General features: G+C 42.6%; 2 protein-coding genes and 1 long non-coding RNA gene across 9 annotated transcripts in view; 1 reads left to right on the top strand and 2 right to left on the bottom strand.

The window, feature by feature from the left end:
• The window catches only part of CLOCK (clock circadian regulator), a 65,674-nt gene extending 64,851 nt beyond the window's left edge, over window positions 1-823 (bottom strand). For 3 of the 6 annotated variants that reach the window (XM_068942860.1, XM_068942859.1, XM_068942862.1), the window contains exon 1: window positions 656-795. The gene's annotated coding sequence lies outside the window, so the exon portion shown is untranslated. Of the gene's footprint in view, window positions 1-655 lie in introns of all 6 variants that reach the window. The other 3 variants (XM_068942864.1, XM_068942861.1, XM_068942863.1) reach the window with 2 other exon arrangements.
• Window positions 824-951: 128 nt separating this feature from the next.
• LOC104138542 (uncharacterized) lies at window positions 952-4,641 on the top strand. The gene is made up of 3 exons (XR_692939.2): window positions 952-1,741; window positions 2,411-2,543; window positions 2,767-4,641. It is a non-coding gene; the product is annotated as an uncharacterized lncRNA (long non-coding RNA).
• Window positions 2,764-15,640, bottom strand: PDCL2 (phosducin like 2). Of its 2 annotated transcripts, none has more exons than XM_068942856.1 (6): window positions 15,522-15,640; window positions 13,142-13,262; window positions 11,527-11,617; window positions 8,716-8,859; window positions 6,796-7,004; window positions 2,764-5,469 (listed from the first exon to the last, which is right to left on the bottom strand). In XM_068942856.1, the coding sequence occupies exons 1-6, from the start codon at window positions 15,525-15,527 to the stop codon at window positions 5,306-5,308; spliced, it is 735 nt and encodes a 244-aa protein (XP_068798957.1). In that variant the 5' UTR covers window positions 15,528-15,640; the 3' UTR covers window positions 2,764-5,305. The 2 variants fall into 2 exon arrangements, with proteins under 2 accessions (XP_068798957.1, XP_068798958.1); XM_068942857.1 differs by having other exon boundaries at window positions 2,958-5,469; window positions 13,087-13,262; window positions 15,522-15,630.
• Between the last annotated feature and the right edge of the window lie 722 nt (window positions 15,641-16,362).

The raw sequence follows: 16,362 nt of genomic DNA, 5'->3' as shown, positions 1-16,362 counted from the left end.
ACCGCTTCTCCAAACCCCTCCCGTTTAGGAGGAGCGCAGCGCGGCCCGCGAAGGGCAGGAAGGAGCGACAACGCTTCTCCCCGCAGCGCCGGCCGGTGCCGCCGGCGCCCCCCGCCACCTGCCGCCGCGGGGCTCCGCCGCCTCCGCGGGCCGCCGCGCCCGGGGCCCGCCCCACGCCGGCGGCCGGGCCGCCTCCGCCGGCTCAGGGCGCTGCGAGCCGCCGCGGAAGAGCTGGAGCGGCGCGGAGCGGCATGCCGGGCAGTCCCGCGCCCGCCCTGCGTACGCGCAGCCCGGCAGGCGGGGGCAGGAGCGGCCCGGGCGGGCGCCGGGCCAGGCGGGCAGGGCTCCAAACGTGCCCGGGAGTTGTGACAGGAGCAAAGTGGGTCACCGGGCCTAGCGGGTGCCCCGCGAGCGCCCCCGGACCCGGCCCCCGCCCGCCGCCCGCCTGCGCCCTGCCCAAGGGCGGCCGCTGCCCCGGCCGCCCGCCGCCGCTGCCCTGGCGGCGGGGGGACCCGCCGGCGCTGTCAAACTTTAATGGCTCCCCTTCACGGCGTCCCCCCCCTCCCGCGAGGGGAACCGAAGCCAGAGCCGGGCCCCGTGGTGGCGGCGGCGCCGCCGCCCGCCCGCCCGCCGCGCTGCGCTGCGCTCTCCTTACCCGGCCCCGCTCAGCCGCTGCCCGCCCGCCCGCTCGGCCCGACCTCTGCCGCGAAGCCGCTTCCTGCGCGCAGCCCCGAGCCCGCCGCCAGCACAGAGCCTCCTCCAGCGGCAGCACCAGCAGCCGGGCCCGGGAGTCCCTCGCCACCGCGCCTGCGCCGCCGAGCCCACCGGCAGCAGCCGCGGCGCCTCGCGCCACCGCGCGTGCGCCGAGGCGCACTGCAAGCCGCAGCACCCCGGCCCCCTCGGTCGGGGCGGCCGCTCCTGCGCATGCGCAGCGCTGCGCCTACGCGCGGCGGCGGCAGCGGAGGTGATTCCCGCCCGCCGCCGGCTCTTCTACGCGTGCGCGCGCACCCGCCCGCCGGGGCCCCGAGGGAGCCGGCGCGCAAGCGCGGTAGGCCGCCGCGCTTCCCTGACCTCGGCGAGCCTCACCTCGCCTCACCCCGCCGGGGCGCGGGCAACCCGCGCGCAGGCAGGAAATGGCGGCGGTCGGGAGCCCGGCCCGGCGGGGCCGGGTCCCCCCGGCTCGCGGTTACCGGCCGCCGAGGAGGGTGGGGTGCCCGCGTAGTCCCGCGCTCCGGGGCTCGCTCGTAAGCAGGCGCGGAGCGAAGCCCCTGAAAGGGTTTCCGCCGCTTGCAGCGGTTTTGTGACTGAAACGATAAACTTAGGAGTAGCTGCTGTTCCGGGCCGTTGCTTGAAGGTGTGACGCAGCGCGGGGTGCAGGTGGGGAGGGGCAGCAGGGCCGCCGCCGGCCCCTGCCGGCGTGCAGGCTGCCGTCCGTCCTGGTGCGGTGCGTCACGTCGGTGTGGTGAGACTGGTGCGGCTCACAGGCCTGGCTGCGCCTGTGGAGCAAGTCTGTGTGCAGGCCTGCGGTACTTCCAACCCCAGTTTTATAAAGTAGTCCTACTTAACGATAAAAAGTAGAAATGACCCTAGCCGAGTTTTTAAAAAATCTCAGTTTACCTAACACCTATTAAAATCACGTAAGCCTCAAAAGTGGAAATATATAACCTTTTCAAGTAGAAGTATTTGCTGCTCCGGTCTGACAGCTGCCTGGACCACCAAACTGGTGGAAGACTCCAAGCGAGTGAGTTTCCCACTTTCTGACTGAAAAGCAACAATTTATATATTGCTCCTCTTTTGCCAGTTCTTACAGACTTGTGTGTTCTGCAGTGTAAAAGCATAATTGTGAACTCAGTGACCTGAAGTGTCCTGTATGCGGTTGAAGCATTTTTGTTGGTCAGACTGTACACTAGGATGAAGGGTAGCTCGGTTCTGAAAATGTATTATTTCAGCACAGGAGGATACCACTAATATCATTTTGCAGGACTGGCTCCGACAATAAAACTTACCATTGCTTTGTGTGTCTGCATGTAGGTATTTTGAAAGCTTATAAGAACTGTAAGATGTGCCTATGCTTTGCAGACTAAGTTGTACTGGGTTGTTTTTTCACAAGCAGTATCACTTATCAGAGTTAATCAGCCAGATGACTAGCAGATACTGCACAGTCTTTATGTATAACTGATCCCAGCCATACTGCCTATTGCAGGACTGGAAGATGTTTCAATGTGCAGCGATTCTGCTAGCATAAACCTGTTCTACATGCAGCAGAACATAGCAAGGAACCATTTTCTGTAAAACAAAACATTACTCAGTAGTAACAGCATCCAAATATTTCTAGTTTTCTTCAGTTACAAGGATGTTTATTTTTCAGTTGGTTTCCTAAACAGTAATGTATCTAAAAATGTAATTACAGATGTGTATGCAGAAATTTAATGAGCCTTCTTCCCCTGTGCCCCTCCAAAGAAAGTGTTTGTGCTGGAATGAAGTAAGGAACTTGATCTGGCTGCAAAAATCTCATGGATTTACCTTTCTGGATTATTTTTCAGGTAGACCACTTTCCCTGTCTGATTCACCATGTGACCATATGACATTGGCAAAGGTAGTGGGGGGGGGGAGGGGAGAGGAGGAACCTCTTAAGTAGTAACGCTGCCAAAGAGCTAAGCAGGACCTCAGTTTTTCCACTGGAAGAATTTTTTAAAGGATTAGTGAAAACACTTGATTTTTCTTTTTTACTGATTCATAATATTCTCTTTCTGGCTTTCAATGCAGGAAAACGTGACATAAACAAAATCAAGCATTTCATTACTTATGTGAAGGATAACACTCCTATGATGAAGTGCAGAAAAAGATAATAGTACGCAGCAGGAATGGAAAATACAGGAGAAACTGCATGAACAATTTCAGCAAAAATGCATAATTACCAAAACTAGAACATGGTCAAGAAAGCAGGAGACTAAAAGTAGCATCAAACTATTTATGGTATGTAAATGTTATGTTACATAACATATATTGCAACAAGATCTTCAGTAACCAGTAGTGATTTTTTAGGAAGACAAAGTAGAGATACTCCAGTGTATCTCTTCACACCCTGCATGTACAGAACACTGCCTACCAGTAGGAATTTTGCAGTAACAAATTACTCTTCGAAGCTCTCACATCTTAAATCAGAGGGTCTGACATGATCAAAACACAGGCAGCATAGCTGCATAGATCACACGTTTGCATTTTCTGCCAAGGCTATGGTCTAACCAAAATAATGGTGTGGGGTGGGGCGTTTGTTTGTTTGTTTGTGTGGGTTTTTTTTTTTTTTGAAAGTATTCAAAGGGCTTCTCCAGGATCAGTACAGAAAGCTCAGAAATGGAGTTGTGGTTTTGCCAAAATATTTTCGACCTGGAAATACTATTTTTCCAACTTCTTTTGTCAATGTGAGTTTGCTCTAGTGTATAATGATAAGTTTTCTTTCACCCACAAAGGTTTCATGAGCGCCAACCTACTTTTCAGACATTGCCAAATTATGAGCAGCTTTTGTGAATCACTGAACAGTGGGACTAGATTTGGCGAAAAATGCTGAAATTGCCAGTGTGCTTTCCTAACCACAGCCACGTTCCCTACAAAGATATCATCAACATCTTGCACGTAATATACTTAATTCCTGTAAAACAATCATCCACTCAGAAAGTTCCTTTTTGTTCCTCACTGGCCTTTTTTATAAGGGCTACCAGAGGGAAGGTTTGGCCTTTCCTGTCACATCTAACCACGCATTCCTGTCCCATCCAATGTGAAAACGCTAGCACGTGTGCTCATGTAACTCACTGCAGCCACAGTAGGAGGGAGGTAGAAGTGAGCTGCTGAGTAAGCTCCCTTTTGTAGGAGACAACGCTAATGCTAAACTGAAGGGACGCAGGAACCATTATCTAAAATCTTTGATGACCATGCGAACTTCATTATTGCCACAGTGGAGCATATGCTGCCTAAGTAATTGGAACAGCATACTTCTGTGACCACAGTGAATGTGATCAGGAAACTGATCCAACTTAAAAACACAACTCAATTAAAAAAGTGTTTTTTTCCCAGCTGGAGTGGCTTCCGAAATGTTTTACAGCATAGCCTTGTGAAAAGCATTTCTTCTGAATGCTTCACCTTGTGAAACTATACTTTAATCCCCAAAGTCTGTCTGCAACAATTTGCAAAGCATATGGTCATCACATACCCACAGCAATCCCAGTTACATTTAAAACTCCTATATAGGTTAGCTTTCTAGTTCCAAGTGGCGGATACACTGTCAACACTGAAATACATCTAGTAGTTACCTCCTTGAATCAGTAAAATAAATGTTTCTGGTAGTGAAATCTCTTAGTGGATATTTACTAATAGTCTAACTACGTTTTACTGGCTGACAAAAATTTTGGCTACTGCTAATTTTTTTGCTCTTAGGTATATATGTGCAAAGTATTAAGTAAGTAAGTGATCTGTTTCTCTTTTTTTCTGCATCCTGATGCCATAAACTATGTCAACGGCATATAATTCAATCTTTGTTAGCACATTGAGATAGTTGGGTTTTTTCTGTTGAGTCACTGGAAAAATAACATTAATAGTGTACAATCTGATTTGCTCCTCATAATAAATAAAAATGCTGAATATAGAGCTTGGTCTCTTCATTCATTCACGTACTTTCATCTTGCTTATCCACAGTTGTACTGTAATCTATTTTGCTAACTAGATACTTATTTTTGTTAGGAAAGAACAATTGACCCAACTGTTCGTATCAGAAAATAGTGGGAAGTTTATCCTTGACATGGGAGAAGATTACTGCATAACTGTCAAACTGGAAAAAAATTAGTTCATGGATTTAGGGACAAGTCCTGCTTTTATATCACTATACACAGCATTCTCCTCGGGCCAGCTTTTCAGTAGGAGGAACTGAGAAAGTAGTTAACAGCAGAGTTCCGCTACAGTCAATCTTTTCACTAAGGGAATGAATTAAAGAACTCAAACTTGCATGCATGCTGGAGAAAAGGAGGGGAAAAGTCCTGGATTAGAGCCCACCAGCTAATATCCTCCCTTTCCAATTCTATTTAAGCAGGGTTTCTATGAAATCGAGAATCCAGGTTCTCAGTGTCAATAGAAGCCTCTCTGTGTATCCAAAGCTAAATTTGGGGGTCATTTACTATATTAATTTTCTTCCAAAAGTCAAAACCAAACACCTACAAGTGAAACAAGAACTACTTGTATTGTTTCAGGAGTAAGAAGCTATGTTAGTTTGAACTAATTGAAGTCAAAACAGATTATCTGCATTAAAAATTTCTGCTTAAGTAATGCTTGGTTTCATCACATCACTGCTTTTTGCATTGGTGTCTTTGTGAGCAGAAATATTTTGCATTGAAAATGTCATCATATCTATAATGTCCTTTTTGGGGTTTTCTTCTAAGTCAGATTTTATTGCTCCGACTTCTGCTAGCTTCCATTCGAGCTCTGTAACAACAAATGACAATTTAGGCTGATAATTGCAATAAACGATTACAAAATACATTTATTCATAAAATACACATTATTTTAAAATTTTAGACAGTTGCTAACTACATTTTCATACTGTGTTAATTAGAACTAGATATAATCACAACAGGGATAGCAGACCATCTGACAGCAAAATTGCTCACTTGTGCTTTGGCAGCACTGCAATGGGTAATCCTGATGGGAGACAAGGGTCTCCAATTTCTTCTTCCCCTCAGTCTGAAGACCTTCCAACATGAAGGAAGATGTTCCAGCAGCGTGAAATTTACCCGAGTCTCCCAATTATCAGGCAGGTGCAGAAACAGAGATTATCTATTTGAAAACATCTGGATCCTTACTTTTTTTTTTTATACACAAGATTCCAATTTTATTTCCCAATTTTTCCTAAAAATACATTTTATAAACTTGTGGTAAATAATTTTGGGTGAGTTAGAAGAGCAGTACTCTTCATGTTTTTCAAGAAAGGCTTCCAAATATGAGTTAAATATAAAGTGATGCAATATATAACCTGAATCAGAGGTAGCCAGGAATAACAGAATTAGTATCAAAACTATCCAGTGAAATTGGTAACAAGGAAAACAGGTGACCATTTAAAACCCCGAATAAAACTGTTAAATTCCAATCAGTTTTTATTTTTGGACATACTGGCAGATGTTGAGGTCATGCTCCATGAACAGAGAGTGGGGAGTTGTGGGAATAAATGAACAAAGTGGTTAGATTTCACGGTAACAGACCCATATATGTAGTTATGATAAAATAGCTTCAGAATGTTTTTTAATAAAACTTGTTCTGATATAACCCAGAATTACGTAGAAGAGAGAACAGAGGAATTCTTGTAAAGCTGATCTGTAGGCCTCTACAAACCTTAGATCAATACACAGATAATACAATTTGCCCCTAGTGTAAGTAAGTCAAACACCCCAAGACAAATTAGGGAATACAGTAGAAAAACCCTATGAACATATTAACCACATTAAACACTTTCACTTAAGAAGAAAAGGATCTTTTATTAGAGAGCAAATTCTTCATCTCACCAAAAATATAGAGAGCCATCCTTGCAACAATCCAAGTTTACCTCAGTACACTATTTAACTGTGAAATGGCAAAATAGCATGCTTATTAAACATTCTTACCAGAGCAGAATTACATAAATTATTCCTTGCTCCTTTTCTACAAAAGTGTTTAAAAATCTTTTCCAACTTTGTTAATAATCATCAGATTTTAAGATCATTGCTCAACCTTAATATTTTCTACAAAGTGAATAATTAAAAAAAAAAACTCTCTTACCTTCCACTTTAAGATTTATGCCCCCACATTCAGCTATTCCAATGAACCTGCCTTTTATTTGACCAGTTTTATATACAAATATTGTGGGTAAACATCTGTCATGGTAATTCTGAATGCAGCTGTTCACAATGGCTTTGACAAACTTGGCTTCTGGAAACTTCTTGGCTAGCAGGCCAAGATGTTGGTTAACTAGTAAACACATTGGGACGCTAGAAAAGAACAAGGGAGTTTGACGACACTTCCAGTGTAGTGATTCGTAAAACAACTAAAGTCTATTAGAAGCAAAGCTTTCGAAGAATAAATGTACCTTTACATGTGGTTAATCACTTTCTACTTTAATTTGTGACAGGGTTTACGGTATAGATTTTATTTAACTTTTTCTAAGAAAAACATTTTAGTTCAAAGAGCCATCCAAGTAAAAACTTTCAATACATATATAATCGGCACAGCATATGAAATACATATCATTAAAGCTACCGGAAGCTTCAAGCATTGTGCTTTAATTTTTGTCCTCCACTAAGATTTTAAAGCTCACTTTGTCCATTTGTCCAGGGTTTAAATTAAATTTAAAGGAAATTTTAAAACTATAATATAAATTTCACTGTAAGTTACTTAAATTACCTTCCAGTTCAACATTTAATTACTTCTCCAGTGTTTAATACCGCTTGAATAACCTCAAGGAAACCTCTGCGTAGTCATATTACTACCACAGGCCTGCTCATTACTTTCATAGCTGGTATTTGCGATGCAATCACCATATTAGCCTCATTGAAAAAAGCAACGTTTTTTGTTGGCTCTTCCTTTAGCCTTTTAAAATTAGGATCTTTATTGTAACAGATTAAAGTTCAAGAAGCTGATTTATCATAAGAGACCCTCAAAGAGTTCAGCAGTACCCTCTGGTGGCCAAAGACAGATAGGGTTGCAGTTTTAGAATAACACAATCTGTTACTCACTAGCCACAACAGGCTTGGGAGATTTGGTATTCATTCCTAAGGAATTACGAATTTCCTCACAGACTCACAGTACATTTGTGTACTGATGAAGTATAGAGTTGGTCATCTAGTAAACAAGAAAATGAAAAGGAAGAAAACCTTCTATTTTGTTCTTCAGATCTTTAAATTACATTACTGTAATTTGAACAATTTCGTTTCCTTGACCTATTCCTTGCTCCTGGAAATAATGCTCCATTCCTGGCAGTTAAAAAAAAAAAAAAAAAAGAAGAAGAAACTTCCTCCCAACAGGCTTAAAAAGAAGGTAAAGAAGGTAAAGAAGGTAAAGAGAAAGCTGGTCTGAATCTATAAACCATGTTCTTAAGCATTCCATACTAATTCTCAATGCTTTTGAAAATCATGTGATAGTTGTTAACATATGCTGAAGTAATCGTAGGAGTCTTTTGACATTTCTGCTAGATCCTGTCAAACTGCTGCTACTAGTAGAGAATTTATTCAAGAATTGATAAACTAACAATTTCCCTAACGTTCCTTGATTTTTCAGAACTGTTCCTTACTGGGCTTTTGATTTATTGGAGTCAATGGGAATACAGGTAGAATAATCCTGTAAGAGAACACTTCCTGAAAAAAGGAGTCGGCAAAGGAACTTCCTTTAGCACAGAAAGTGGACACGAGTTTCTCAGTGAAATTCAGAAATCTCAATGACATTCAGTACATGGTGATAAGCGTAAACCTTAAGAAATCTTTCATACAAATGATGAAAGGTGAAGTGATCAATTCTCACAAAGTGAATTAACAAATCAAGGTGGCCCCATTCTGGAATCATTTTCCAGGATTCCACTGGCCCCAAACAATGGCTATTTCAATAAAGTCTCTTTGTTATATTTCATTTTTCTTGGCAATGCTTTTTTCTTACCATCTGAATTCTTTCTATTGAAGTTCTCAACATCTTAAACAAAAAACTAATTACCTTGATCGATAAAGATGAATTATAACCCAAACATCTTCTGGAGCATTTGTGACTTCCTTTACATACTGCTCTCCACATATTTCTCTTAGCTCCCCATACTTCTGTCTCCGCTGAAGACACTTCCATTCTTGCAAGCGTTGCTGCCTAATTAAAAAATAAATGCCTCTGGAAAATTTTAAATGCATATTATAATAATATGTAGTGCATTTCTCTCAATTCCTTTAAACAAATTGCTTTGAATAATACTCTGTAGCTCAAGGTCTTTTAGTATCAGTGGAATATCTTGGGAGTTAGAAAGGCTTCTCTGCTAATCTTTATTCAGTAATAAAGCATTAAAATGTATTTTCTTCTTTTATGTGCACACATTAATGTCAGATTTGGGAAACTTAAGTAACGAACGTGTTACACAAGCGTCTTGATAGTGGAGATACAGCAAGAAAAATTAAAGAAGGTGAAAATTGTCTTTATAATTTTGAAAATGAGATTAGTTTGAGCAAGAATTACTAGTACTTGGTGTCCTAGTATTATACAATGTAATTTTACATTTACATGAAACTTGGAATGTTAAGACAGTAGATGGCAGTCTTCAACTCTAAAAATATTTACAATATAGACAATGAAAAATGCCTTAAGATTTGCTAAACTAAAAACAGCTATTGATTTTCATATAGAAGTGACTTTCTTCTTAAAAAAAAAGTGGAATAATATATGTGCATCATTATTATACTCTAGCAAGAATGCAAGATAAATTTAGGTTCACAACTTTCACACGATGAGAGCATGATTATCTTTTTATGAAGATACAGCACTAGATACATGGAGTTAATGCTAGAATTATTTTAGTCACTTTAACAATGCAAAAGCACTGAGTATGGATAGTCTAGACAGAGGAAATGTTTTGATCATGTTAGTTTTTTTATTCTGCATACACTGCATATCTTATTTTTCTTAGTGACAGTACCAAGCTCTGCAGAACTTAGCAAAGTGCTTCATAAATATGTGGAAGAAAATATACATGTGAACATCCACTATAACTAAAAAAGATATAAGTGAACATCCAACATAACTAAAAAAAGTTGCCTTATAAGCTGCCAAAGTTTTCTGAGCCTGAAGTCATAAAACATACTGACTCTGCATCGTATTATAAGTAGAAAAGATTGGTGTACTCATATTACATAGTTGGTTGAGGACCTAGGTTGTTCTCCAGTTATGCCTAAGTACAGTGTATGGTATATAAACTTCAAAAGAATATTTTCCTTAAGTGAGAAACAAAAAAGCCATTAAAATGAAATAGGAAATGAGGGAAAACAAACATAGAAGTTCTATATTGGGGGTCCAAAGCTAACTCAATAAATATTTTATATCTTATCAGTTTAAAATATAAAAGTTTTATTCCAGCACTGAAATATGGTTTTTGCTTTAATAGCATGCCACCCTGAATTAAAGTCCCTTTGTAGGTAGCATGGACCCCACGTGCACAAATTCAGTACCCTTTGAAAAAATGGGGCTATATGTGCCTCTTGTTTCTCCTCACGCTCTTATGCAATGTGATAGAGAGAGAGATGATGAGAGAAAGGATACCCACAACCGACTCCGTTTCATCCTGATCTGAAATCTACAGAAACTGATATCCAAAAGAAAAGACAAAAAATGGGTTACCAGGTAAGCTCAGGAAGTGCGGGCTAGATGAGTGGACGGTGAGGTGGATTGAGAACTGGCTGAATGATCACGGGTTGTGATCAGTAGCGCAGTCTAGTTGGAGGCCTGCATGTAGCAGTGGCCCCCAGGGGTCAGTACTGGGTCCAGTCTTGTTTAACTTATTCATCAGTGACCTGGAGGAAGGGACACAATGCCTCCTCAGCAAGTTTGCTGATGATACTAAACTGGGGGGAGTGACTGATACCCCAGAGGGCTGTGCTGCCATTCAGAGGCACCTGGACAGGCTGGAGAGCTGGGCGGAGAGGAACCTCCTGAACTTCAACAAGGGCAAGTGCAGGGTCCTGCATCTGGGGAGGAATAACCCCATGCACCAGGACAGGCTGGGGGCTGGCCTGCTGGAAAGCAGCTCTGCAGAGAAGGACCTGGGTGTCCTGGTGGACGACAAGTTGACCATGAGCCAGCAGTGTGCCCTTGTGGCCAAGAAGGCCAATGGTCTCCTGGGGTGCATTAGGCAGAGTGTTGCCAGCAGGTCGAGGGAGGTGATCCTCCTCCTCCTCTACTCAGCCCTGGGGAGGCCACATCTGGAGTGCTGTGTCCAGTTCTGGGCTCCCCAGTACAAGGGAGACAGGGCACTCCTGGAGAGAGTCCAGCGGAGGGCTACAAAGATGATGAGGGGACTGGAGCACCTCTCCTATGCAGAAAGGCTGCGAGAGCTGGGCCTGTTCAGCCTGGAGAAGAGAAGGACTGAGAGGGGATCTTATCAATATGTATAAATATCTGAAGGGGAGGTGTCAAGAGGACGGGGCCAGGCTCTTCTCACTGGTGCCCAGCGACCGGACGAGAGGCAACAGGCACAAACTGAAACACAGGCAGTTCTATCTAAATCTGAGGAAAAACTTCTTTGCTGTGAGGATGACAGAGCACTGGCAGAGGTTTCCCAGAGAGGCTGTGGAGCCTCCTTCCCCGGAGATATTCAGAACCCGCCTGGACGTGATCCTGGGCAATGTGCTCTAGATGACCCCTGCTTGAGCAGGGCGGTTGGACGAGATGATCTCCAGAGGTCCCTTCCAACCTCGACCACTCTGTGATTCTGTGGACATGTACAATAGTCACACAGGCACTGTTAATCTGGCTAGGAATATCTTGCTATACCTGTACATTTCAACAGCTTTCATATCAGCCTCATCAAAGTCATCTTCAGCTTCCTTTAATTCTTTAAGATTCATTCTTTCATAAGGTTTCACTAGAACAAACAAACAGAATGTTAGTCATCTTTTGTTCACTAAAGTGTCTGCAAACACTTTAAATGTCTGTATGAAAATTATTACATAGTTATGGAATTAATGAAAGAAAAAATGTACATGTCATTTAAGAGATTAGTCAACTTTAGTATACCTTCGGGTAAGAGAGAAAAAATAAAATTATTTAACCGTAACTAATATTTACTTGCTTAAGTACTTGCATGCACTATGTCCCTGGATCTAACAACATCTGTACTGGGTTCTACTTCTGCCCAGACCAATTGGTGGGAGTCTAAAAGGACTGCAAAAGTCTAGAAAGGACTGCAAAAGTCTACAAAGGAATGATCAGAGATCTAGAAAAAACAGCCTAAATATAAGTCCAAAAGAACTGAAGTTGTTAGTATAACTGTGATTTAAACAGTGTAGTATGCAGTGGTGTGCCATTCTGCCACTTTTTTTATTTTTGGATATTACATTTTAAAACATCTTTAGGCAAACACCATCCTGATGAACAGCACCTTCAAGAACTTGGCAGAAGCTACTGCTGAAGTCAGAAAGACTATGTGTTTTCCCTGCTGTAATTCGTCAAAAGAACACAGCAGATTGTCAAAGGAATGCACAGAGCTGAAAACTGCTGAACCAACCGTAACTTGCTTCTCAATTTGGAAGTCTGGAACTTGTCAGAAAGTGAGAATTTCTACAACACCTAACACATACAGCCTAAGTAGCTCTACGCAAAGCTGCTTGTCTGCAGGAATAGAGTTGGTACCAAGAGGCACAGTTTTACACAGAGGTGCCACTCCCGGTTCCTACTATGGTTGTAACTACACTTTCATGCTTTCTGTTCTTCAAAGAGAAACTACAGGAAGCCACAGTAACAGTAACAATTTTCTAATACATACAAATATCTGTAAAGGAAAAGAAAATATATTTTTCTTCATGCTCACTTCAGACAGGACACGGATGTTCGCATGCCAATACCTGATTTTGGACAGCAAAGATACTTGATGTACAAAATTGTGATGACAGATATAAAGGACTGTCTATTACATTGGCTCATAAATGGTAAGATTTTTCACAGAAATTAAAAATATCAATCATATGGAGAGTTTGGAATAATGGAAAACAGTTACAGGAAGACAAATATTTTCCCGCTGGAAAGGAGGGAGAGCAGTTGTATTGAAATCCTCATGTTTTTATCAAATTACAGGAGTGGATTACTACCAATTGTCTGAACATGAATCTTGCTTATACTGACTGCTCTTTACTAAAAAGACTATACTGACTGCTCTTTACTAAAATGATGAAAATGAGTTACCTGTACATAATAGAAGTCATAATGTTTGTCAGTAATGTTACTGTATGTTTAATTCAGTATACTTTTTAAAATAACCATCAACTGAGTGAAAATAATTAAAATAATATAATTATTATACAATATTTATGGCTCAAAAAGGATTACTGCAAATACCTCAGCTTGTCAAATGTTGTTCTACTAATGGCACGTATATTTTGACTTCACTTGCCTTCTGCTTCTTTCTGCAAGCGTAAAACCATTTCTTCAATTTCATCTTTTGGTTTTTCTTTTGGAGGAAGAATTCCAAAGTCTCTCAATACATCATTCCATTCAGTATCTTCATTTGGATCCTGTTTTGATATTATGAAACAAAAATAAATTAACAAACTCGTCACCCTTGCCCCTTTTTTAAACCAAAGCCAGCCCTTTTTCATTTTGGCATACAGTAAGGCCATAACAAAGGCAAACCATTACTGAGAGTCTGCAATATCTTCATGGACCACTTTCTAATCTATCTAATGAATTTTCATTTGGCATTTTTCACTTCTGCACAGACAGCAACAAGAAAATAAGAGTAAAAAAAACCCAAACTCTAAATTTAAGCATACATAAACCTATCAGTCTCCAAAATATCTGTTAAAATTTTGTCTAAAAGATATATAGAAACCTTCTTCAGAAAGCCAGAACATCACTCATCTACACATACTTAAAGAAATACAAGTTTTATACAGGCATGACTTTTGTATAACGACATTTAATGACACGTAAAAGCATGCCTAGAATCAGAAAAGAAAAAAAAACTTTTTATTTTAAATGAATGATTAATATTAATGTGTCAACATAAGCTACCTCATATACCACGTTTATTTATACCACAGGACTTCTGCATGTATATATGCACATAGGAAAAGGTGAATAAAAGTTTAAGTTTTATTTTCTCCTTCTTTGGTTGAAAAGTATAACCCATTGGAAAAACTAAAAGAGAAGCTCCACATATAATCATAAACTAGATGGTCACTAATGGGCCTGGCGTAGGAATAACCTGAATAAAGATTTGCTATAGCATAATTCCTAGCATTTATTTTTGTAAAAAATTTTGTCTTACTGTTTGTCTTACTATAAAGTTTTACATTCTTCACCAAAGAAGAATTTTGACTCAGGTACAGTCAGGATATCAAAAAGCCCACAGAACTAAGAGGACTACTCCAGGGGAACCACTGAATAAACAAGAGTGACAAACATGCACTTTGGCCTCCATTACAAATGTTCTCGTGCATATGATTTCCTGACTTAGGTCAGGATTAGATTCTGCTTCACAGAACGCAACTCTTTTTCCCTAGCAGAAAGATTATGAAGGATTATGAGGCATAAAACCCATAATAATCATTAATCCTAACTGGATAAATAAATTTGAAGACCATAGGACAAAAAAGGACTACTGAAACAGAGGCTGAATGTGTGTTTGCCAGGAAAGATTTTGACACTTTGTGTGTTTTTCTGTAAATGTATGTCCTAAAGAAAATCTCTCTACAGTATTTTACTTAAACTGTGTACTTTACACCATTTCTATTTAATGATTACAACCCTCAACAGGCTTGTGAATTGATTAACGGATTGCACACTGGACCTTCTTTCTCTAGGTGCTTTTACATCTTGTAAAAGCAAGAATTGGCTCAAGAATACTACACTTAAGATCACAGTAAACGTAACAGAAACAGGTCTCTGAGGTAAATCTGAACTCCAGTGTCAAGGAAGGGAAAGATCAGAAGCCACCAAACTTTTCACAGTTTTTAATAAACTGAGTTAAATCAACGTTTAAGAGCCTGAGCGTTAACATATCGGTGTAAGTTTGCAGCATATGCACAGAAGAAATAAATTGCGTGTCAAGAACTTCAGCAAGTATTTGACAGTAACTGGCAATGGAGCCAAGCAACAGCAAAAACGAACTGACTTAAAATTGGTTGCAGTAGCGAGAAAGCTGGAGTACCGAAGCAGTATTACTCAACTACTTGGTCACAATCCCAAGCGAGAAAACTTCTCATGCTGCCAGTGATAAAATTAGTTACCACTAGCGTTGCCAGGGGTGATACTCACACATAATAAGTTTGGGAACCCCTAGGCTGGGTAACTTCAATTCTGGAGCATAAATAACACTTCTAAGCTACATTTAAATATTAATCTGCAATTTCCTCTTTGAGTGAGTGACATGATGCTTTACAGTATGCTACATCTATGATCATCCAGCTGCCAAAGTGCAGTACTTTCTTATTCTTGAAGGATATTAATGATTAAGTTAATGGCTAAGAATTCACCGAGCCTCCGTGAGGCATCTGCACGAGAAACCCCACACCAGCTACTCCTGCCATCGCTTCTCCAGACGCCCCGCGGAGGCTGGCAAGGCTTCGCGCGGCCGGGGTCGCTCCTGCCCTCCCTGCCACCTCTGCTTTTCGTCCCCCCTCCCGCCCGTACCCTCGGGCCGCACGGCGCGGCTCCCGCAGCCCGACCGCCTCCAGCCTCCCCCGCCCCGTCGCCCTCCCGTCCTCGGCCTGCCTCAGCCTCTTCCCCCACCCTGGGGCAGCCCGGGGCCGGGGGCGGCCGTCCGCCCCCACCTGCATGGCTGCGCCCAGGCCGCTCGCTCCCCTCACGGAGGCCGCTGCTTTGACCCGACGGGCGGGGGCGGGGGCGGCGGGGCGGCCGTTGGGGCAGGGCCGCGCGGTCGGCCCCGCCCCGCCCCGCCCCGCCCCGCCCCGGGCTAACGGTCGCGGCGCCGCCCCGGGCGGGGCGGTTGGGGCGGTGGCAGCTGCCGCGCGGTGGCGGGGCGAGTGGGGGGCGTCGTGCGCGGCCGGCTGCCCTCGCTCGCTCGGTCCCTCAGACGTGGCGTGGGAAGGCGGGCGCTGCCACGGCTGGCGGGAGCGGTATCGAATAGCTTGTGCGGTCCTTGCCGGCAGGCCGGTAAGCGGTCACGGTTTGCCTCATGGCACACCTCTTGTCTGGCCTTCCGGCAAACTGCATATAACGGGGATTCTCGTTGTGTAGATGTTCTTCATGGAGAGAGTTGTGCTTTTTGAAGCATGACATTTTCTCGTGGCTTTTCTTCCCCGGCTCCCATACTTTCATCATGATGCAGTGTTAGGTGTTGTGGTAGAGCAAAGAAAAATACATGCCATGAATCAGACTTTCTGCACTGTTTTATCAGACATGTGAAAGCTTGGCTTCAGTGTACGTCTTTTTCGTGGGACTGAGTTTAACGCTTATTCAGATAATGAAAGAATAGGCATTTCCAATAAATATGAGGGCAGAATAAGAATATGCAAATGTAAGAGTAGTTGGCTATGTAAATGTGCATAAATATCAATAAAGGAGCTGTAAAATATGATATTAACAAAATAAATTAAGCTGTGATTTTAAAGACAAATCACTTGCAATGTATTCTGAAAAAAAACCCAAAAG

This window comes from Struthio camelus, chromosome 4 (assembly GCF_040807025.1).
Source record: "Struthio camelus isolate bStrCam1 chromosome 4, bStrCam1.hap1, whole genome shotgun sequence".
NCBI lineage: Eukaryota > Metazoa > Chordata > Aves > Struthioniformes > Struthionidae > Struthio > Struthio camelus.
The sequence above is the reverse complement of the archived record's forward strand: the minus strand, read 5'-3'. Positions and strand labels throughout refer to the sequence as shown.

What these genes read in the sequence shown, in the direction of transcription:
- PDCL2 (XM_068942856.1), bottom strand. An exon ending in CTTGCAGAAAGAAGCAGAAG is followed by an intron (nt 11,618 to 13,141) that starts GCAAGTGAAGTC and finishes TGTTTGTTCTAG; the next exon opens with TGAAACCTTATGAAAGAATG. An exon ending in CATAAATCTTAAAGTGGAAG is followed by an intron (nt 5,470 to 6,795) that starts GTAAGAGAGTTT and finishes TTGTTGTTACAG; the next exon opens with AGCTCGAATGGAAGCTAGCA.